The 24326-nt window shown below is 33.1% G+C and overlaps 4 protein-coding genes across 9 annotated transcripts; 2 read left to right on the forward strand and 2 right to left on the reverse strand.

Annotated features, from left to right (window-relative positions):
• Window positions 1-3959: 3959 nt before the first annotated feature.
• Window positions 3960-5167, forward strand: LOC101897922 (phosphatidylinositol N-acetylglucosaminyltransferase subunit H). Of its 2 annotated transcripts, none has more exons than XM_011295281.3 (5): window positions 3960-4216; window positions 4271-4631; window positions 4688-4812; window positions 4875-4952; window positions 5014-5167. In XM_011295281.3, the coding sequence occupies exons 2-5, from the start codon at window positions 4319-4321 to the stop codon at window positions 5086-5088; spliced, it is 591 nt and encodes a 196-aa protein (XP_011293583.1). In that variant the 5' UTR covers window positions 3960-4216; window positions 4271-4318; the 3' UTR covers window positions 5089-5167. The 2 variants fall into 2 exon arrangements, with proteins under 2 accessions (XP_011293583.1, XP_011293584.1); XM_011295282.3 differs by having other exon boundaries at window positions 3960-4152.
• On the reverse strand, window positions 4973-5656 carry LOC109613133 (uncharacterized). The gene is made up of 3 exons (XM_020037665.2): window positions 5500-5656; window positions 5215-5432; window positions 4973-5151 (listed from the first exon to the last, which is right to left on the reverse strand). Exons 1-3 carry the CDS (start codon window positions 5507-5509, stop codon window positions 5095-5097), a joined length of 285 nt encoding a protein of 94 aa, XP_019893224.1. The 5' UTR covers window positions 5510-5656; the 3' UTR covers window positions 4973-5094.
• Window positions 5657-7031: 1375 nt separating this feature from the next.
• LOC101897416 (transmembrane protein 245) lies at window positions 7032-23435 on the forward strand. Of its 5 annotated transcripts, none has more exons than XM_011295277.3 (9): window positions 7032-7636; window positions 12343-12922; window positions 12983-13594; window positions 13662-14199; window positions 16686-16888; window positions 16951-17360; window positions 17426-17578; window positions 18000-18029; window positions 22691-23435. In XM_011295277.3, exons 2-9 carry the CDS (start codon window positions 12404-12406, stop codon window positions 23181-23183), a joined length of 2958 nt encoding a protein of 985 aa, XP_011293579.1. In that variant the 5' UTR covers window positions 7032-7636; window positions 12343-12403; the 3' UTR covers window positions 23184-23435. The 5 variants fall into 5 exon arrangements, with proteins under 5 accessions (XP_011293579.1, XP_011293580.1, XP_011293582.1 ...); XM_011295278.3 differs by having other exon boundaries at window positions 7033-7636; window positions 16698-16888; XM_011295280.3 differs by lacking the exon at window positions 22691-23435 and adding an exon at window positions 18491-20696 and having other exon boundaries at window positions 7033-7636.
• LOC131804313 (uncharacterized protein K02A2.6-like) lies at window positions 9138-9731 on the reverse strand. Its single transcript, XM_059126994.1, has one exon. The coding sequence runs from the start codon at window positions 9729-9731 to the stop codon at window positions 9138-9140; it is 594 nt and encodes a 197-aa protein (XP_058982977.1).
• Window positions 23436-24326: the final 891 nt, after the last annotated feature.

Raw genomic sequence — 24326 nt, forward strand, 5'->3', positions numbered from 1 at the left:
TGCAATCATATGTTTACAATTTGTTTCAAAATTATTAGTTTGACATCTCATTGTTAGAAAGTATATTTAAAAATCTATTGTACATACACAAATCAGAGATGGGATCCTATTCTTTATGTACTGAAATTTGACAAAGTCAATTGCAAAACATGCAGAGATGTGTGCTTATTTTTCCTCATTTTCGAAATACGAATGAAATGCCTGAATTTTCGCTCAAAAATATGATCCAATCTGTTCAATATTTCAATTTCATGGCTAAACTGGTTAATAGCTTTAACGCGCGCGCGCCGCAATCTACCTGTCTTCCAGTCATTGGTTTTGGAAATATTTTGTTTTCATTTTTTCAAAATAATAAATACATACACAAAATTAAGTAATTGTACTATGGGTATCAACACAGTTGCTGGGGCAATGAACTGTCTAACCGATTTTGAAATTGAAAGTTTTGGTTAAAATATCAAAAATTATTAAAAATTCTTGAAAAATGTCATAACAACCTCCGATTGGTGTCTTATAAAAAAAAAAAACATTTTAAAAATTTTGACGTGTCAATGCTTCCTGCTTTCTTCTACCATGCTTGTATCCATGGCTCAATAAAAAGGTTGCTGAACTTCAAGGAAACTAGGAAAAAGAAACTCTGTACTAGAGTCTTATTGTGTCAAATAAACATTTTAAACATCCAACAATTGGTTTTGTTTATTTAACATTTTTCTAAAAAAATATAATATTGTGGAAAACCCACAAAACTTGAATGGAAATTTGTGGTTTCTCCACAAAATTGAACCCAAGATTGTAGGACGATATTATTTTATCCCAAAATTATACATTTTGTTTGACCGTTAAGTGATATGAATATGCATTTACATTTTTTCCAAATTTGAAATAATTTTAATTTTTTTTATTTTCTATTTAAAACAATCCACACACATACAAATTGTGTATATGTTTTGACAGAATGGGGGCACCAAAAGAAAAAAATGTATTCAAAGGAAAGCTTTGTTCTACCATCAGTAATTGTGCCATGAAAGGTTGTTCAACTTCAAAGAAACTAGGAAATTACAACTCTGTACTCGAGTCTCTGTATCAAATATATATCATGGTACTATAAGGAGGTAGAACAGCTTCGTAAAACTACAGAAATACTGCCCTGAGGCTATGCCCGCTTCCTGTCAGACTACATACAAAATTATATACAACAAGTTGTTTTCATTTTCTTCATATTTTTCCTCATTATTAAAATGAGGAAAATGGCTCGAAAAATGAATGAAATGCCTGAGTTTTCTCTCAAAAATATGATCCAAACTGTTCAATCTTTCAATTTCATGGCTAAACTGGTTAATATTTTTAAAGCGCGAGCCGCAATCTACGTGTCTTCCCATCATTGATTTTGAAAATATTCTGTTTTTATTTTTCAAAACAATAAATACATACACAAAATTGGCAGAAGTCGGGCACACTTAGAAAAAAATTGTAATCAGCTGGTAGCTCTACCTTACCTTTTTATTGTACCATGATATATATTAAAACAATCAACAAATGGTTTTGTTTATTTTTCAAAATTATTAATTTGACAACATCTCATTGTAAAAATATTTATTTATAAATCCATTGTACCCACACAAATCAGATATGGGAACCTACTTTCTATGCAGTGAAATTTAACAAGGAAAATTACAGAGAATGCAAAGATGGAAATGGTTATTTAAAATGACTTTACCTTCTTAATTTTACCATGGTTTTCCATACAATTCTTAAATTAGGGTAAAAACACAAAACATAAATAGAATGTGGGGCTTATACCACAAAATTGATTCCGAAATAGAAGGACAATGCTGTTTTATACCAAAATGTTAATGTTTGTTGCCGATTCATACTAAAAATATGCGTTTTTGTTGCATCTGAATTTCAAATAATGAAATAATTGAAATAATTTCAAATTGTTTTCTTTATTATTCAAAACAGAAAGTAGGGACACCAAAAGAAAACAAATTTTATATACGAGGTAGAATGGCTTAATAAGAAAGGTTGATCAACTTAAAAAATGCAACTCTGTGCTGGAGTCTTATAGTGTCAAATAGGCCTTTAAATATGCAACAGTTGGTTTGGTTTATTTTACTTGGTTTATTTTTATTTTTTTTTTTAACAAAAATCTTATTTGCGAAAAATTTCGGAAATAAGAATGAAATTTCGGAGTTATTCTACAAGATGGAATCAATACTGTTCTATAACAAAATTGTACAATTTGTTACCCATTTACGTCCAAAATTTGCATTTATTTTGCAACCAAATTTGAAATAATTTCAAATTATTGTATTTATTATTCAAAACAATGCACACACATACACAAAATATAATTGTACCATGCTTGCACCTTTAAGGTGAGAATATATAAAACGCTTTTCTGGCTGGCTTCTTCGGAAAAGAACAAAGGAGCCTAGGGCCGAAATCGAACTAAGTCAACCTACAACTCCTTTTTTCCTTTACGAAGACTTAAGGTGGGAATACATAAAGCGCTAATCTGGCTGGCTTAAGTCATCGGCTGGCTTCTTCGGAAATGAACAAAGGAGCCCAAGGCCAACATCGAACTAAGTCAACCTAAAACTCCTTTGTTCATTTACGAAGAATGATATGCCAGCCAGATAAGCGCTTTATGTATTTTCTAGTCAAAAAAGCCTTTTCTGTACTTTCACCGTTATTATTTAGAAGGTAAAGTCATTTCAAATAAGTATATCCATGACACAATAAAATCTAGGTAGGGCTATAATACTATATTTTTTTTAGATTTTATTTTTTTATTTGCTTGGCTTAATATGTTAACTTTTTTGTTTGTGTGTGTATGTTTTTCAATAATAAAAAAATTGTTAAGAAAATATTCAAATGGATGTTTTCAAAATGATTATTGCAACGTATGCTTCTACAAAATCTACAGTTTTTGCAGAGAAATGAACCTTTAGATATATATAGAACATGATTTTTGGCATTTCATTCGGTTTTAGCGGTTTGTACAATTTGTTACCCATTTACGTCCAAAAATTGCATTTATTTTACAGACAGATTTGAAGTAATTATTGTATTTTTTATTTAAAACAACACACATGCATACACAATATGTGTATATGTTTTGACAGAATAAAGCTGGGAATACATAAAGCGCTTATTTGACTGGCTTAAGTCATCGGCTGGCTTCTTCGTAGAGGAACAAAGGAGTTTTAGGTTGACTTAGTTCGATTTTGACCCCAAGCTCCTTTGTTCATTTCCGAAGAAGCCAGCCGATGACTTAAGCCAGTCAGAAAAGCGTTTTATGTATTTTCACCTTAAACGTGCAAGCATGGTACAATTACAGAGTAGAACAAAGCTACCTCCCATGGCACAATTACAGAAGGTAGAACAAAGCTACCTCCCAAATACATTTTTTTCTGTTGGTGCCCTTAAGCTGGGAATACATAAAGCGCTTATTTGGCTGGCTTAAGTCTTCGGCTGGCTTCTTCGTAGAGGAACAAAGGAGTTTTAGGTTGACTTAGTTCGATTTTGACCCCAGGCTCCTTTGTTCATTTCCGAAGAAGCCAGCCGATGACTTAAGCCAGCCAAATAAGCGCTGGGGGTTGTTATAATATGATTTTTTTCAATAATTTTTTACAAATTTCAATAATTTTTCATTCAACAATTTCAATTTCAGAATCGGTTTGACAGTTCATTGTCCCAGCAGCAGTGTCGATGCGACTACCTGTATTCTTCTACCATATATATGCATCTGGCAATCATGAAACACCACAAACAACAGTCCTGTATGTGTTTACTACTGCTACTCTGTTTAATCTATTACAACTTTTCGATTGTTTTATATATGATATGCCGCTGCCAACCGAGCAACTAGTTTCGCGGCTCATTTATTGAATGCTTCCAGCTGATTGCCTTTTCCTCGTGTCTCATTCGTAAACAGCAAAGGTCCCTCGGCGTTATGCATTACACTCGTCTCATCCGTAAACAACAGACGTCCCTCGGTGATTTTGCCTTCTCTTTAATTTTTATCGGGTATTCTTTTTTGATTTTCTTATTTGTTCCTTTGGGAACGTTTTTCACTTTGGTTTTCTCGCTCCATGCGCTGAATGAAGGAGCGCAGAGCATGGGAATCGTCCAATCCGATCCAAACACGTAAATAAATTAAATAAATAATTAAGTAAATGTGGTCTATAGAACAGTCGTAATGCATGAGATTGTGCGTGAATTGAACAAAAGCAAACAAATGTAAAAACTTTTTTCACCATTCTAGCGACACTTGCAGCAGTTATCCCACAGTGATTTTTGAAAAATATCAAAAATGAATTGCTGTGGAAGTTCTATGATATACGAGTTCCACTCCACAACACATTTATATAAAGGCCTCGAGGAAACGGATCTTCGTTTGGAAATACATGAATTGGGTAGCGATGCCCTGCAAGTTAGACTAGTGAATAAAGATTTTCCCAAACAAAAGAAGGCAGCAATCAAGGAATCACTGGTCTTTGTTGCCATTTGTGGTTTCTACCTCTGGTTACATCTGAATGCTGCATTTCGATTACTCTATTTTGGGATTGCTTCATTTTTATGGTTTCTGCCCATACTTTGGCGTTGGTTAAGTCTTGTTAAAGCGGGTATGCTAGGAAGAGCAATATGTATTATCTCTTATACTTATATATATATTTTTTAGAAAATATCATTTTCTGTCATGATTTCGGTATTAATCTTCAAATCGAAAAATGTTGGGGTAAGAGTAATACATTTATATCTTCATCCGCCATACATGACATTCGAATCAATGAGGTTCTGGAGAATGTAAGTATCGCCTATTAACATACCAAATTCGTATTAAACCCCTTTACATTTCTCTTATCTAGTTTGATTTTCGTTACCTTCTGATTATACGAACCAAGGGAAAGCTCTTCCAAAAGAGACCCATAATTCCTATATTTAAGGTATACCACGAACTTGATAATTTATAATTTTCTTAATATTATTTATTCGTTTGTATTTTAGGTATTCAACCCGACTTGTGATTGTTTAAACATAATTTATAAAAAACTTAATCAAATGTATTGTAAGACGCAGTAATTATTTTCATAATAAATTGATGCCTTCTTCGACCAGACTACATTCCTTGAGCAAGGCACCAATCTGGAAAACAATATAATTTACTTTAAATGAAATGTGCTAACTTTTACGGACGAACATATTCACCTTGGGTTTATGTATTTCACTGGGCATTGGTGGCATTTGCTTTTCATCGGGAATTTTCACTTGTACTTGTTCAATTTCCATTTCCACATTTACAAGATTTTTCAGTTCCGATAGACAAGCATTTTTCACTAATTTTCGATATTCTGTCGTGGACGTACGAAATGTAATTACCGTATTTTGCAGTGGACGAATTTTCAAAATATTCTTTAATTTGTCATCTGCAAGCGAGGAAATGAAAATTAAATTTTTTCTTTAGAAAATTTTTATTGTATTCAAATCACAAACCCATATTCATTTGTTATTTGAATAAAAGAAAACAAGCCCGCAAACAATTTTTTTGGAGTCGGTAATTGGTTACGTCGTCAAGACGAAGTTGGTAAGTATTCATGTACCATTGCTATGTAGTCGATTAATGGTTATCGATAATTATTTTTCCTTTCTTGCTTCATTGCATGGTAGAAGAATACAGGTAGTCGGATCGAAACAGATGCTGGGAGATTGAACTGTCAAAAAAGTTTTGGAATCAAACATTTTGATTGAAAAATTAGTGATATTTGTATAAATGGTTGAAAAATTCATATCATAAGAACCTTCTATTTGTGGGTATATGAAGTTATCCAAAAATCTACTTATTTTTGAAAAAAAAAAAAAAACATTTTAAAATTTTCGACATATCAATGTTCCCAGGCGTTGATGCAATTACCTGTATTCTTCTACCATGCTTCCTTGTATATTTGCTATGTGTATGATTTATGTAGAAATTGTTTATTGTATTCAAAAATGATTACCCATACTCCTTGTTTATTTGAATAATATGCCGATTTATTTTCTTAATTACCTAATTCTAAGTTCACATGGCATGCGATTCGCTCTCTATTTGTTGTTCTACCATTAATTATGAAATATTTACTTAATTCCCCACCCACAATTTTCTGAACGAAAAAAGAATTTTGTTCTTTGTTCCATTCAAATCACTTTCAGAACTACGATGAAATGTGTGTCATCCCTAACAAATGAGAACTTTTATGAAAAAAATAAATTATAACATTTCAATTTCAAAATTCAAAATAGAAACCATTAAGAATGTAATTTCAAATAAGCATCTTTGCATTTTCTGTAATCGACCTTGCAAAATTTCACTGCATGGAGAACAGAATCCCATCTCTGATTTGTGTATGTACAATGGATTTTTAAATATACTTTTTAACAATGAGATGTCAAATTAATAATTTTTAAACAAATTGTGAACATATGATTGCATGACTTTACCTTCTTAATTCTACCATAATAGAAACTTTTAATTAAATTTTAAAATATTTCAGGAAGACTGACAATTATTAGTGAGAGATATAATGTTGGATGGCGTATGTGCATTCATATGAAAGTTTGTTTTCTCTCTCATCCGAGGTAAGCCTTTTTTCCACAAGTTGGAACTTCGACAGAAACTTGAAAACAAAAGAGGCAATACTTTCTAAATTTTTGTATTGAAACGTAAATTTGTATGAAACGTAAAAAGTAACTTGTTTAGAACTCTAAACAGTAGAATATTCCTTTTTTTGGATCGAAAAGTTCTTTAATTAAATTTGCAATATTTGCACCAAAAGCCAAACTACATATCCTACATGCGAAAATTTAGTATGTAATTCACCACCATGTTCCATGGTCCACGTCCTTTTTATCGACTCAATCAATTTTAATATTCTTAACGGCGTCAAAATTACGACCTAAAGCCGGCCGATTTCTTCCTCGAGTTGAAGGAACTTACTCCCGCGGTTCATTTAATTAATGTGTCCAGCTGTTCGATTTCCTCATGTCTCATTCGTAAACAACAGAGATCCCTCGGGTTATGAATTACATTCATTCGTAAACAAACAGATTTTGCTTTCTTGTTCTTTTTTATCGGGCGTTCCTTTTTGATTTCTTATTTGTTTTGTTCGAAAAGTCCACTAAGAAGCTTATCGTGGGGAGCGAGTTAAATATATAAAACATTTAATGTTAAAAAAATTGCAAATATTTGTGGATTTTTACATTTACTGCTACTGGTGATTTCGAAAAAAAAATCTAATCTAAAATTAAATTCAAGCAAGTAGAATGTTGCAACATTACAGTGGCCAAAAATAAAAATATCTCAAACGAAAGAAAAAAGTGACGTCATATGGCAAAGAAAAATTATTCATTCCAAAAATGTTTCTGTATCCAATTATAAACTAGTCAGTGGCAGAAGAATCGTTTGATAACACGGAACATTAAGCGTGTTGTGTTTTGTTATAGTTCAGATTGAAAATAGTAATTAAATTACTTTACATGGCAATGTTATCTTGCTATTGCTCCTAGCTGATTCCAGACCAGAGACACTGGGTAGATGAAAATTACTGGATATTACTTTGATGATACGAGTGGTAATTTGAACTGTAATTGATCGGTAAGTATGTCTGTATTTATTATCAAATTCCTTTTCGATCATGGAAATCTATATAAAACAAAGGGGTGTGGTTAATTTGCATTCGTATTGATTGAAATATAACATCATTTGTTATTATGATTCTGAGGTTTTCTTCGAGATAAGGTTTTAGGAATGATTCGAGAATATTACTTGTAAGTACTTATGATTTCAATTGTTTCTGTTATTCTAAAAGCGTGTTATAGTCATTTTTAAAAATGACTACAAATCTACATAAAACGACCTTGGCCGTTAAAATATATGGTTTTTTTTTTTTTAATTTACTTGAACACGGTTCTACCTATTTAGCGTGTTTTGCTAACTGGTTTGTCACCGACATGCTCTGGTAATGTCTGCAGACAACTTTTGTCTGTGAAAGATATGTGGACATTGTACGTTGTTGTTCAAAAGTCAAATATTAGCAGACCTATTGCCTCTCTGAAACTGCTTAGTAATAATTTTATAACACACATCACTACGTTTGCACTCCATGAGTTGGCAGAGCAAATGAGTGCAGGCGTAAGGCGTTTAAAGTTCATGTTATTTGAAAACTTTGTCCTTTCTTTTCTAGGGGCTCCTAAAGTGTTTTGTTATAGTACAAGTTTAATTCGATTTAGATGTTAATTTCAAAAATTGTTCGCCACATAACCATTAACCATTCTGATACCCACCACAAAAACTTTTAAAATGATGAACAATAATATAACAAAGGGAATAGACATTTTAGTCTAAACTTTGAGCTTCTTCTAAGGTCATTAAAAGTAGGGATGTGCAAAGTTCAAAGGAAATAGAAAATTTATTTTTCAATTTTTATGCAAATAATTGTTAATCCGAATTTTATCTTTTGTTGGGGGAGGTACATTAGCTCTTGTGTTAATAAAAATATTGGGGTCTGTGAAATTTGAATATAATCGGACTCTTATTTCACATTTTAATAATAGTTAAATTAATTCCAACTTTTGTCCCTTTGTTGGAGAGGTGCCAGGAGGATGGTCCTATATATTCCATCTTCCAATGAAGTATTGTTTCAGTAGAAATATTAAAGTGTGTGCGATTGATAAAACTTATGTTGATAGAAATATTGAGATACGCCTTGTTTGAAATTAATCGTATGTTCATTTCGTGTTTTACGAGCTTTATGGTTATTTAAATTATTGTCCCGTTGTGGGTGAGGTATCAAAAATGTCAAATGAACAATTTTATAAAGGAAATATTTTTCATTTCATATTGTAATGACCCGCGGTTTTGGATTTATCTGATCTTGACCCATTTGTGTCTCAACACGATCTGCAAACAAATTATTATCACCCGGTTCATTTTGTATACATTTTGCACCAATACTTTGTCACCAACTTGAGTATTATTTTGTTTTGCACCACGAAACTTGTACTCCTTCTTTATTGATCGCGTCTAAGTCTCTGGCTTCCGCATCCAAAATGTTTTCACCGACATCCGATATAGATGGTATTTTGTCCCGAATTACTCAATTGAAAAGCAGTTCCCTTGGAGCTTTTCCAGTTATTCCATGAGGGGTGACATTGTACATTAGCAGGAATTTTTGAATTTCCTTCTTATAGTCCGTTCCATTACTATGAGCTATTCGCAGGCGTTTTACAATAGAACGATTCATATTCTCTACTTCTCCATTCGCTTGTGGCCAGTAGGGTGGGGACGTCACGATTTCGATGTTTTTGTTAGCGCAATAGCTCCTGTACTCGTCACTGACAAACTGACGACTCTTATCTGTAGTAACTGACTTTGGGTAGCCCAGTCGAGAGAACAATTCATCCAGAAAATTGATTATCTCGTTTGATGTAATTTTCTTTAGAAATTTTACCTCTTTGTATCTTGAATAATAATAAATGACAACAAATATGAAATCATTGTTTGGTAATGGTCCTAATAGATCCATTGCTAGGCATAACCAAGGCCCTTGTGGTGAAACACGTCGAGTCATCGGTGCTGGGTCGGGCGGTCTTGACACCAACAAACATTCGTGACAGTTCTTCACACGTTTCTCAACAACCATACTTTTGATCGTAACCGTCGCTTCATCACCATTTCGCCTGGATGACATTCATGTGCCAACGTTAAAACTCTCGTTCTTAAAGGGTCAGGAATTACGTTTTTGGTACCTCGTAGGACAATATTGCCCAACGTACATAACTCAAGTCGAAACGGAAAATTTCGGTTGGATGTAGCCGAAGTCCATGAATTATTTTTGAAGATTTTAAAACACTACACTAATTATAACTATGAGTTACAAAATCACTATTGAACATTTTTTACCAGATTAATTAATTTAATAGAACATATAACTAATAATTTTTTCAAAAGCACGGAGCACCACAATTTTTTGACACTAATCATAACAAGGTTGCCAACTATTATGATGTGATCCAGAGTCAATCAGCATGTCAATCCTTCGACCCCCTATATAGCACTCCATCATTTCCCCCATGTGCCCGTTTAACTTCTCTGCAATTTGGAAACAATTGTGTTCTTTCCACTTATTTCCCATAGATCCAACTTCTTTCACACCGTCACTTGAGACAAATTGAATGTTTGAATATTTCCGCTTTTTCGCATCTGTGTATCCAAAACCAGGCTGCTTGCGTTTCAAACAATTCGACTTGCATTTGCGAGCAAAATGTCTAATAAACCCGCATTTGTTGCATTTTGAATTTTTAGCAGGACAGTCAATACTTGTACCTTCATGACCTTGCCGACCACATCTGCCACATTCAATCTGTTGATTCTTTGATTCGATCTTGTTAATATCACAGATACATAGGGATATTTCATTGTTTCTGTCTGGCTATTTATCTGTTCATGGGCATGACACATTTCGATTGACAAATTGAATGTTTGAATATTTCCGCTTTTTCGCATCTGTGTATCCAAAACCAGGCTGCTTGCGTTTCAAACAATTCGACTTGCATTTGCGAGCAAAATGTCCAATAAACCGCATTTGTTGCATTTTGAATTTTTAGCAGGACAGTCAATACTTGTACCTTCATGACCTTGCCGACCACATCTGCCACATTCACTCTGTTGATTCTTTGATTCGATTTTGCTAATATCACAGATACATAGGGATATTTCATTGTTTCTGTCTGGCTATTTATCTGTTCATGGGCATGACACATTTCGATGGTTTCTGTAAGTGTATATTCTTTTTCTAGGAGTTGTTTCTTTAAATCATTCGGAGCCCAATTATCAATTATCTTGTCTTTTATATTTATACCCAGTATCTCATCTTTTGTCTCACCGAAATTACATTTTGCGGCCTGGTTCCGTAGTCTCACAAGAAATCTGTTCAAACATTCGCATCCTTCAGGCTTAAGCGAACGAAAAAGGTGTTTTTTTTTTTAATGTCGTGTTTCTTTCTGGTGAAAAATATTCGTTGAGTGTTTCTACCAGAATTTTGAACACATCAACACTTTCAGTTGTATCGTCAGACTCTACAAGTGCTTCGGGAATGCTGTATACAACCTCTTGGAGTTGTGTGCCACCCAAATACAGAAGTTTGGTCCTCTTTTTCGCAGTGTCCTTTATTTCCTCTGCATCCAAATATATGGAAAATGAACGATACCATTTTCCCACTCTGTGCGCAGAAGTGCCTTATCTATGGCATCACAAAGGAAAGGTGATATACCAGTCGAGCTCATCTCTTTCCACAACCTCGGACTCACGACGTCCAACGTCTTTACAGTTAAATGTAATGCAATCCGACGACTATTTGATGTCCCGACAATTTAATGTCCCTAGTTATCCTTATCTGCAATTAAATGCAAAACAATTAAATTTCTCTCCGTTTGCTACAATTAAATGTTGCACTTACATATTCCCTCTTTCCTTTTTTTTCCGCGGATGACTATTATCAGTCAACGCCAAATTTCTCCAAATGTTGACTCTTTGTGGCGGAAGTTCTTCGTGGAGTGGGCCGAGATTGTCCATATTTTACCCTCACTTAGCACTGACAAAAATATTAAGATTTGCAAAGTTTGCACAGAAACGATTGATCATTTCTCTTTCTACGAGGTTGATTATTTTCTTTGAAAATGTTATTACGTTATTGCCCATCTTTGAACTCGATCTAGGTTTGATAATAATATTACGATGTACCAAGTTTGGAGCAAATCAGATACTCCCTTCGAGAGTTATCGTGCGCATCAGCAGACAGACAGACGGACGGACAACCCCAGATCGACTCCAAATGTCCTGAAACGGATTTTTCTCCAAAGGGACCTGGGGTCTAAATTCCTTACAAATCCACAATGGCAGCACCGAGGGTTCTTGAAAATATTCTTTAAAAAATTTACGATTAAAGCTCCTAACTAACAAAAAGAAACTTACGATTATAACTCTTTGAAAAAATCCAAAAAAAATCTCCGACAATATGTTCAAGGGACATCGAGGATTTTTTAATCTAAGGTTGTAACTCTTATAGCACTTAAAAAATACGTGAATACCCATCTTGAATGGAAATCCTTGAAAATATTCTTACAAGAAAAGCACGATTATTGCTGTGGGGACCAATTGTAGCCCTGGTTGTTCTTTAAAAAATAGGTCTCCCAAATAACTCTGTAGGTATTCACACATTCTTGCAGTATTTTTGCAGATTGGCCCAGAATTCTGGATTCTATTATAACTCTATTAAAAATAACTTAATTTTTCTCTTTCAGTTCAACTACAAAAATTTGATTCAAAGGCAAACCAAATCGAAATATTTCCAATTACTACATAATGCATCGATCCGATTCAATACGAAGGGATCGTTCCTTCGATAGTGTTCTGAATAAATTAATGCGTATACGATCGCAGAATCATGAAAGTTTTAAAGCAGCCATGTATAATTTCCTCATCGCAGCGGGTGTTGCTGCATTTGTGGCGGTATGTTTTATACTTGGACCGTTTGTACGGCCCCTTCTGTGGGCCTTCTTAATGGGTGCTGTATTGTTTCCATTTAAACGGAAACTGGCACAATTACTGAACGGTTGGTTTGAAAAACTCGAAGAACGTGATTCCAATGTCTTTGTTTCGCTGTGTCTGGCCCCTTTGGAGGCTACCGAAAGTTGCGGTAGTTTTTTGGTGAATTGGCTGAAAGTTCATTGGCAAGTTATAACAGCAGGTGTAGGTATTGCAACCTGTATAAAACTATTGGTTTTATATGCTCCCAAAGGGTTTTTGTGTGCCATTTGGCGTTTGATTGTATTCTCGCACTCGTTGTTTGTCCAGCTCATAGGCTATTTGAATATTTATTTGGTAAGTTTTAAAAGTATTTTCAAGCGAAACAGACTATTAACATAACTCCTATGTTTGCAGTTGGTGGCCATAATTGCTGTCTACCTTACCTCGGTCTATTTCTTTTGGAAAGAAGCGAATAGCAATCGTTTTGTAATTGCGGGTCAATCTTTGTGGATTGCCATTGTCTCATATGGTTGTAGCTTTTTGGGAGCCTTACAAGTTCCTGCCTTCATATTGATTATGTTATATGTTGGAGCCTCTATTGTCTATCATTTGCAAAATACTGAAGAATCCAGTTCTATGGTTGAGAAAGTAAAAAAATTGCTTGATCGATCGGATTTTGAAAAATCCATAAATTCCCTACGTTTGCAAAATAAAAAACAAAGTCTACACTCAGATATTGAAGATGTCTCGTTTAGTGAAACCATGGATTCAATGGAAACTTTAGAGGCATACGAAGATCATGGTGACCACAAGGAACATAATGATGACGATGAACCCCAAATGAGTGGCACATATTTTAAATTTCTCTTTTATGCTTGCATGGCAACATTTTTATATCGCAATGTTTGGATGTTTATATTGGCTTTAATACCCATGTTTATGCATTTACTTTACCAACTGGGCATATACACGGGATTTACGGATTTTGTGACGGAAAAGTTAAATGATATCTACAACAAATTGAAGGTAATTACACAGATATATATATTATGCTGTTGAAGGCTTTTGAAATAAATCCCTTCTTCCATTTTAGTCTTGGGCCATAGTACATCATTCGGCTGTTTTGCCTTTGTGTCTTCCTGGTGTCTTGGAATTGAACTACAAAATCAATGGCATCATTCGCAACTCTCTCAAATCTTCAGTGGACTTGGTCACTTCTATTCTAATGATAATTCTTATGATCCTTATTATTGTGTTCTTGGGTGTATTCTTTTGTGTCAACATTTATTCTGAAACTATTGAGGTGGCCTATTTGGGCAAAGATTTAATTAACAAAACAATTACTGATCGCCCAGAATTGATTGATATTTTACCAGCAAATATTCAATCATCATTGGATGATGCTTTGGATAATGCCCATCATTATGGACGGCGTAAAATTGAAACCTATATTGATGATTGGTTAACTGATGCTGACCCGGTACATGCAACCAAATTAAAGGAGCAAATATTAGATGTTTGGGATCGTCTCATACAGTACTGGATAGATTTCAATAAATCAGATTCCTATGGGCCACGTGTTCCCACGGATGCCTTGAAAACTACATTTGGTGAAATTGTCGATAATCCTGGTAAGTTGAACTTGTTTTTCGTTTATTACAATTAATTATCCCATTGGGGCTTTGATTTTGTTTTGAGTTTGTCTTCTTATTTTATTATTTGTGTTTGGTTTGTTCATTTAAATAATTCATTTAACCCAATATTGTTTTGTTAAATACCAAAATACACATTGCGAATTGTATTAACTATCCATACACCATTTCAGTCATCTTTCGAGACTAAAACAAAGTTTTCATTATTGGCCATTAATTCCATCAATCATTTATCATAAACAGAGCAACATTCGTTTATTATTGGATTATTTTAGTTTAAATTGTTAAATAAGAACAATTTCACAACATTGAGATTTACGGAACATTGATCCATAAATTTGAAAAAGAATTGCAAAACTATAGACGTTGTTTAAGGAATAGCTGTGTGATCAATAAATTTGAAAAAGAATTGCAGAACTATAGACAGGAATAGCTGTGTCCTCAGATATAAAAAAAATTCAATGAAATATCGGAAACATATTAAAAAATGATACTCTGTTATAATCGTTATTTATTTATTTATTTTTTTGATTATTAAGAAGGACCATCCGTTTCCATGCAGTGAAATTTGACAAGCTAAATTACAGAAAATGCAAAGATGGAAATGCTTATTTGAAATGACTTTGCTTTCTTACTCTTTAATTATATTTCCTAAAGTTATATCTTTAAAATAGGTTCTAAATCCTTGTTACCTCCAAGCTACTTGTGATACATATTTCGTTAATCCCTTCATTGTTGTTTCATTGAAAATCGATCAGGCATTACATCGCTATGTAAATATTAATGTAATGAAAAACATCTAGCAAGATAATGTTTGTTCAGCACAAAGAAATCATTTTCAGCTTACAATTGTATTGATTAAAGGAACAGGAAAATGTTGAAATTGAGTGGGGGTGGAACGAGAAAGAGTGGATCGATGTATTCGATCACTTTATTTAATACCAATACAAATATAGAAATGTGCAAAAATTACTTACCTCCAATATTGTGCGATTTATAGTTAATAAACATTTTGACATATTCCATATTTACGTTAATTTTATGTTTGAAATTTTTTCACCAATTTTGAAGAAACTCGCTGAGTTGTTGAGAGAGTTATAACTATTCAAAATGTTGACCCTTTGTGGGGGAGGATGGACGGATGAGTTCTATATTCACACTAGATCTAATTTATGTGACAATATTGTGTTGTGGGGAAATAGAATACACATGCAACAATTATTTATGAGACTTGTAACCATTAAAAATTTTGCCCCCTTGTGGGGGAGGCAAAAATACCGTATCCACATTCGATTTGGATTTAGTGAAACAACTTAATTTAAAGACTGAGTTGTTGCGCATGTTATAAGGGTTATAAGTACTCATAATTTTTACCCTTTGTGGGGGGAGGTACCTAAAGAAGTGGTCCGTCATATACCATCTTTGCTCCAGATCTTGTGTTGATAAAAATATTAGAATTTTTGATCCTAGAATTTTCGTTTTGAACCTTCCTTGACCATGCAGATATTTTCATGAGGTGTGCTACCTCTTTTGCATTTTTAAAACGTAGCACTAGTTGACCAGACTCACCTCAAATAGCTAACCCCAGAGGTCAACAAGTATCTTTTCGGGTTCCTACTTTTCAATGTATTGCAGTGACATGCACCGGTATTTTGAACATGCTTTCGAATGTCAGTCCTAGGTCGAAACTATATTTCAATTGATCTGCACATTTAGTTGTGTTCTCATATTCGCAGTTCATTTGATAAATAGCCCGGGCGTAGATTTTTAGGCTGAAAATACAATCACAAGTTGAATAGACCCAGAGCTATCACTCCATTTTATAAAGTTTTGTTATTTCATTTCATGAGGATTTCACTTCTAATTCTGAAATTCCACGTATGACTGTCTTTCACACATACATATAATTCCACAAAAATTTAACGATTATTGCTGGCAAAACAGCAATTACTAAAGATCTGCTTGTGTTTCTCCTACACTAATTGTGTCAAAGGGCTTGGTTACAGAATTTGGTAGATTTTTTGACATCTCCTCCAAATAAAATTTTTTGGAAAATAGATACATCAACTTGTCTCATGTTTTATGGCATATAATTGGATACATCAGATAGTCCTATGTTTTAGGCAAATAAAAATAGTAAGTTCCAAAACTATTTTATTTTCCATTGGGGGAAAATTATCTTATGGAATAAAAATATTTCTACATTTATGAAGTTGGCATATCTTAAACAGGGGGTTTGTATTGCTACTCTTCCACAGCTTCTGGGAACACCTATATGTATATTTGTATAGTTAATTTATATGTATCGATATATCTTGTGGGCGCGATTTGTTTTGTTTTTGGTTATTTTCGGTTGGTTTCAAACAAAGTCCCGTGATAAAAAAATTGTAAAACAACAAAAATACGTCTCTGCTTAACCCTGCATGTCATCATGTCTAACAAAAAGCAATGTGTTTTTAATAAAGGACATTTTAAAGAGCTAGTTTTAGTGGCGAAACAGGGCATCATTGGCTGGGCCAAAAGCAATACACAAACCATAATGGAAGTGGCTGAATCGCTGTGGCATATTATACGTACGAATCTGTCAATGATTATGGCGTTTACGGGAGAAATTATATCGCTGGTATTGTCGGGAGGACAGGCCTGTGTTGAATTTATTTTGGATATGGTAAGGATACACCTCGAAAATTGTGTATATTAAGAAATTATGTAATATTTAAATATTTTTAGATTGTTTTCTTTACGGCTCTGTTTTATTTGTTATCGAGTAGTCAAACGAAATATGCTCCCCTCCAAGTTACCAAATACATTGGCTTCTCTTCGTCAGGCTCTAAAATTGCTGATGCCTTGGAAAATTCAATATCCGGTGTATTAATATCAATGTTCAAGTGTTCGCTGTTTACGGGCCTCTTTACATGGCTGGTACATACCGTATTTGGAGCGCGCATTGTGTTTTTACCCTCCGCATTGGCAGCTATTTTATCTGCTGCCCCCTTTTTGGGTTCTTATTGGTGTTCGCTGCCGGCTCTTTTGGAGTTATGGTTGGCCCAGGATCGCCTTTATGCTGGCATTGCATTATTTTTACTACAATTCTTTGTGCCGCCTTATTTCGAGGCAGCCATTTATGCTGAAATGAAGGGGTAAGTTTTCAGAACTAAAATTTCAAGAGGGGATTTTTATATATTTTCCATTTTTATAATTCCAGGGGTGGTCATCCATATTTAACCGGCTTGGCAATTGCTGGTGGCATGTACTGGATTGGTTGGCAGGGTGCCATATTTGGACCATTATTGTTATGCTTCTTTATTGGTTTATTTGAAGTTGCAGCTGTAGCCATGCGTTCAAACGGAGATGTCAGGTGGGTTTACTTTTTAAAATAATGCTGTCAGAATATTATTTATTGTCTTGAATTTGGATTATATCATTGTTAAATACATAAATCTATAGACTAGCACTGCTCATGCTGTGAACCTGCAAAAGCAGAATTTCAACTCACATTTTTGAAAACATCATAAGCAACGTCAGAAAATACGTAATTTTTTACATTTAAAAAATCTATGCTATTGAACTCGCCTCAACAATGTTCTTAATATATTTCTTTAAACTAACTGTTATTATATGAAATAGATTGAATTCATATTCTAACTAACAACAAGACAATACATAATATATTTTAGGTTAAATTATGCAGGTCAGATTGTATTCTAACCTATCTTTATAAAAAAATATGCAATCATTTTATCGTTATATTTTTTTTAAAATTATTCGCTCTTTTACAGACGTAGCTCTGATGAAGATACTCGTACAACGTGAGTTTGCTTCCATTGGGAAGATGGTTGGCATCTTAAAACAAAACATAAACCATTTTTTAATTAGACTAGCAGAATAAACCGTAGACAAAACACATACATACACATACGTATATAGAACAACAATGCTAAAACTAAGTAAACTTCTTTTTCCAAATCGAATCAAAAGCAAAAAGAAATTATACAAAAATTTGTAGTTGCAAGCAAAACAGACAAAACATATGTGTATTAACTTATACTAACCTCAAATAACTCAAACCAGAAAACAAAAACAACAACAAAAAGTATTAACACACATTCCCAGCCTTCCATTTTCTTCGTTTAACGCTTAGAACGCACTAATACTAGACTCTACTCAAAACATGACTTATTTTCATTTTCCATTTCTTTTGGCTTTATTTCCGATCTTTATGTGTTTTCTCTTCTTGAGTTTCTTTCTCAGTAAGTTTTGTTTCTTTCAGTGTACGTCGTCATTCCTTTTGTTATTACTACTAAAACAACTAAAACAAAAACAGAAACAAACCAAAAACTTTTATTTAAAAAATTGTCTTATTTTGAAAACAAATTGTGGATTTAAATAAATGTTTTATTAACGTTTTTCTAAAATTACTACCACCACTACGACTTCTTCTACTACTACAATTACTAAACATCTACACTAATACTCTTTGAATTTGACAACGAATGAATTTAAATACAAAATATTTATTTATTTAATACTGGTTAAAACCAAAACAGTACTTATTAAAGTATGAATGTATTCCAAAAAACATGACGATCACTTATTAACAAAAATGTTGTATACAATATTAAATTTTTATTTTATATTTCACTACAATACGATGTAGTGTTATTAGGTTACTAAAACACCGTCCGATGTTTAAATGTCGATACAATGGGTAAAATGACAGTATTGTATATATACCCTACGCCACATTGTGGTACAGAGTATTATGTCTTTGTGAATTCGTTTGTAACATGCTAAAGGAAACGAAATAGACCAATAAGTCCCAATGATGATCTTCATAGAATCACATTCTTTGTCGATTTATGCATGTCCGTCCGTCTGTTTATTTATTTTTGTAAACAAAGTACAGGTCGCATTTATTTTTTGATTGAGATGAAATTTTCCAAAAATCATTCAAAAATCATTTGTTAATCATTGAAATTGGTGATAATCGGATCAGATTTTAATATAGCTCCCATACATAGTGTCGTCCGATTTCATAAGTATTGTGCACCAGATGCGTAATATCAATCCGAACGAAATCAATTTTAGCATAGACGGCCATATTCAGTCCAGAAGTATGTCTGGTAATTTTGGTGAATATCGGTTCAGATTTAGATATAACTCCCATATATATATTCTTCCAAATGAAATGAATTTGGATGAATCCAATTCAGAAGCAAGCACTTCAAATTTGATGAAAACTAGTTAAGATATATTTATAGCTAAGACCTTATATTCGTATTATGCACTCCACAACAATGATATTTGTCAAATTTGATCGATATCGTTTGAGATTTGGATACAGCTTCCATATATATCTTCATCCGATTTGACGGTTATTGGGCACCATGGGACCCCAGCCCAAAAAAGATGGATTTTTGCACATTCAACTGCAAATAAGACATTTGTTGAAACTCGGTTCCCATATATTTAGATCTTCGATAAATATTTTTTAATATAATCATATGAAACACTCTTTAACAATATTATTTGGTTCGAGAGGTACAAATGTCTTCGTAATATTTGGTGGAAATCGATTAAGAGTTGGGTATACATCCCATATATTAGTATCCTCCGATTCCAAAGTATAACTGGTCTAAAGCTATAATATACGTTCAAAAAAGATTCACAATTGCTATGATCTACTTCCATAAATTCCCAATATAAATATTTTTGTTATGCCCGACTTTTGACCTTTTTACTGTTTTTTTTTTTGACAAAGTTATTTTTAAAACCAGAATGCCTGTCTTTGGGAAGGATTAATTGTAATCAAAGGAAGTGTAACCGATCACATAGGAGAAAAACATTTTTTCGCAGAACAATTAAAGTTGTTTCCATGCAAGACTTAAAGGTCTTTTCATATAAGACCTGAAGAATGTTCTTTAAACATCTAACATTCGAAATTGTTTAGAACATATATATCAACATGAATTAAAATATAAACCAACTTTCTAAAAGGGCTGACAAGGGGTCATGGGATATATTATGTTCTAACTAAATCGGCTGGAAATATAATACCGATAAATAAATATGTGATACCAATAGTGTTTACTGTATTTTACCCACTGTACCGTTTAACATTATTTTTGGCCTGTGTAAAATTTGTTTAGTTTGTTGTTTGTTTTTTTTTTTTTTTTGTATTTCTGTAATTCTTTAATTGACATTAATTTTTATTACTGAACATACCCCTTCCATTACCCTTCCCCTAAACAAAGTGATAATTTTTATTTACCAGAAAAAAAATGTATAAATGTTTCAATTTTATAAGTTTTCTTTCTTCCAAAATCCTAATTCCCTTCTTATTTTGTTAAAAAATTAAAAAACAACACACACGGTGTTTCCAAAAAGCACTACTACCTCGAATAAATATATTTGTATGTAATTAAAATAATTCAGTTGTAATTAAAAGAAATTAAATTTCCAAACAAAACAAAAAACACGAAAACAATTGTAATATGAATTTATTTTTTAATATATTTACTTTTTTCTATAGTTAACAAAACAAGAAAATGCCTGTTAATAATTAAATATGAATAAGTATAACAACCAAAAAAATCGTTAAAAACCTTTTTAAGCTTTTTGAATTCTAACTCAAATATGCTAAACTAAAAAATACAAAAGCAAAAAGTACTTCAAATGTTTTATTTCAATTCGAAAACACAAAAGTAGGTATAGGTAGGTATGCGCATGTTGCTAAAGTTTTTCTGATGAAATAAGTTTAAATATTGATAGCATATTTTCTATCAAATGTATTGATGTAAGCGTGTTACTATAGTATGAAACGAAGTAGTTTTTTGTACAAAGAGCGTTGGGTTGGTTGTAACCCAACCTATTAAAGAAACATAGTTTTTTTTTTCGTAGCAGAAATACTCTTTATTTACATCCAAAATACTGCACATAGATAAAACATTCAAAATGGTGTTATGTTTGGTTGAATGTGTTTGTGTTTAGTAAAGGACAGAACTTGCGCTTCTAACAAATATTGCTCCCTACAATTTTTTAATGCCAATTCTAATTTTCAAGTGCTTTCTTTCTACTGCTCTATTTTTAATATCTTCTCTATTTCTACTACTTACAAGCTAAAAGAAGGGTCATTTACCGCTACATTAAGAATGTATAAAATTCAGTTCCGTATTTCGTATTAAATAGTGAACTTTTTTTCCATATATTCTGATCTGGGGCCAAATCACCGCAGTCGAAATCAAGTACTTCAGCATCGTAAAGTAGTTTACCCGGATCACCGCGGTCGTTATCGAATTGTTTTTACTCGAAGTTGTACACGATAGGTAGTATGCCATCGAAAACAAAGTATGTAGTGATTTTTGTGCGGAAAAAATGCAAACAAAAAGAAACAAGAAGTTGGCGGTTTTATTCGATTTTAAATAAAATCACTTACGCCACTTCAGGCAATGTTATAGGACTAGATTTGTCACGAATATTTTTCCTTATTAATGCCATTGTACTCATGCTCTGAGTCCGAAGACGAGGAAAACAAAAAAACACTTGCATTCATAATATATTTGTACACATGCATTTAAACACACAGAAACAATATAAATTTCTCAGCAATAACATATTTTGGTTGCAAAAACTTATTTTGAAATTCTCTTTAGCTTCCAATTTCTTATTACCATATGTTTACAGCAATGTAAAAAAAGTAGTAGACAAAATAATTTGCGATCGAAAGCGGTTATCCAAAAATTTACAGCGATCGAAATGTTTCTCTATACGAAACAGAACTCGATGACGAATGCGGTGATTTGGCCCCTGAAGATTTGGTATGGTTTCAAGAGCGGCGTTCTAACGTTTGCGAAGACTGGGAAGTGAAAAATAATGTTTGTTACTTTTTTTTCCTCAGGTTACTGTTTCACCAATAGATTTAATTTTTTTGGCTGTTTTAGTCACAATGTCAACCCGAATTTGCTGTAAATTGGTAGCATGTGTTTCCATTGTGTAAGAAACATCCTTGCATAGAACTGTCATTATAGGTCTAGATTTTGATATAGTCCCCGTAGAACTGTACATTCAGATATTTGGTATTTTGATGATTTGTGTCACACTTTTTACCGGAAATGTTTCAAAATTGAAATATTGCCTTGGCAATTTCAGCTCCTGTCTCGAAGATAATTTGATGCTCGGACAATTAAAATGGGGTGAAAAAAATTGTAATTTTATAGGCTACAATAGACTAAAAATATCTTTAAACAATACAGAGAATGGTAAACTTTGTATAAACTCTAGGCACCCTTCGCAAGTATAAACTGGCAAATCTAAGCTCTAAAAATACTTTAGATTTAATTTGAAATATTGAAATTAAATAAAATTTGTGAAAGCGCACATTGATGATAATTTCTACAAACTATTCTAAAAATATTTTTTCTAAATTGTTTATTTTCAATATTTTTTTATTTTTATGTCTCCCCCTTTGTAGCCAAGTGGATGTGGTAAATGCCATTGTGGACATGCAAAATGTTCAACAGAAGCAAAACACCGAAAACAAAAAGAAATCCGCTAAAATTTCAATTCAAAATACAAATCCGGTTTCAATCTACCCCAAGGAAGAAAACAAATGCTCAACGGGAAAGGAAGATATTAAAGCTAAATCAACAGTTAATACCACCACAAATCTTCTCAAAGAGACTGATACCACATCCAATAATAATGCCAAGAAAGAGGACGAAAAGGAAATCCCAACTAGTCAAATTGATAGAGAGATACTCAATCCTAACAACAAATACAATTTATCTACTCAAGCGCCTACAAAGGACATCTCAAATGATGCAATATCCCCCAATAATGTCAAGAAAGGCGACGAAAAAGAAATCACAACTAGTCAATATATGAAGAGATACTCAAACCTAACAAAGTTCCTGAAAATGTTCCCACGGCGAACAGACACAATTTACCTACCGAAATGCCTTTAAAGGATATCTCAAATGCAACTACTCCCTGTTCTTTAAGTCAACAAGAAATATCGAAACCAGTAAATTTACAACTAACTCAAGCAAAGGACGTCTCTCTTGATCTGCCAAGGAGATCAGTGGAACTGAAAATTGTCACAACAACATTTGTACCAACTTCTTGAGATGTTTTTTTCTTGTAAATACGAAATATTCGATTTTATTTTTTAATCAATGTGTGATTTATTTTGAAACATAGTAATTTTTTTGTATTTTAAAAATATATCAATAATATATTTTAAAAATATAACAATATAATGCAACTTTGCGTATAGATCCTGATCTACCTTTGGTGCCATATATTAGGCTCGGAACAATTTGTCTACTAAGAAGTAAAAAGAAGCTGGGCCGAACGTTTTATACCCTCCACCATTTGAAAGGAGCTTTCAAAATGTAAAAAAATTCAGTTGAAAAATCTCGCTATAATTTAGAAAAATCCGAATTTCAGGAGTTACGGTGATATGAATATATACGAAAACGTGTATCTTTACCGACGTGAATGTGTATTTGCAATTTTCTGTCATAGGAAGCAGTGCCCACTACGAACTCCTAATTCAGAACTTAAAAGGACTTGTACAGAAAATTTTTGTCCGGTGAAAACTGTGCCATGAATCATTAACACATGGAAAATCTGGAGGCACAGTTATATGGGACTATACCTAAACATAGACCTATATTAATAGTTCTATGCAAAGATGTTTCTTATATATGGGATACACGCTGCCAACTTGGAGGAAATTCGGGTTAAAATTGTAACTGAAACACCTGTAAAACCTTAAATTTGTCGGTACAGTTATATGGGGCCTATACCAAAATGATGACTTATATAGCCCATTTTCAATACCAAAAGTCCTGCTGACATATTAAACATCTGAGTAAAACATTATCAACCTACTTCATTTCGTTCGGAAGCTAGAGTGAGTTCCACTTACGGACTGACAGAGAGACGGGCGAACATCGCTAAATGTGGTGCCTCAAATGCATACTTCGAGGTGTTACAAACGGAACAACAAGCTTAACATACCCTCCATATTATGGTGGAGGCATAAAAAGTAATAAAAGAGAACGCCGTATTTGTGTGTACTCTCTTCATTCTTCCCGCAAATT

The sequence above is a fragment of the Musca domestica genome, unplaced genomic scaffold (assembly GCF_030504385.1).
Source record: "Musca domestica strain aabys unplaced genomic scaffold, Musca_domestica.polishedcontigs.V.1.1 42, whole genome shotgun sequence".
Taxonomy (NCBI): Eukaryota; Metazoa; Arthropoda; class Insecta; order Diptera; family Muscidae; genus Musca; species Musca domestica.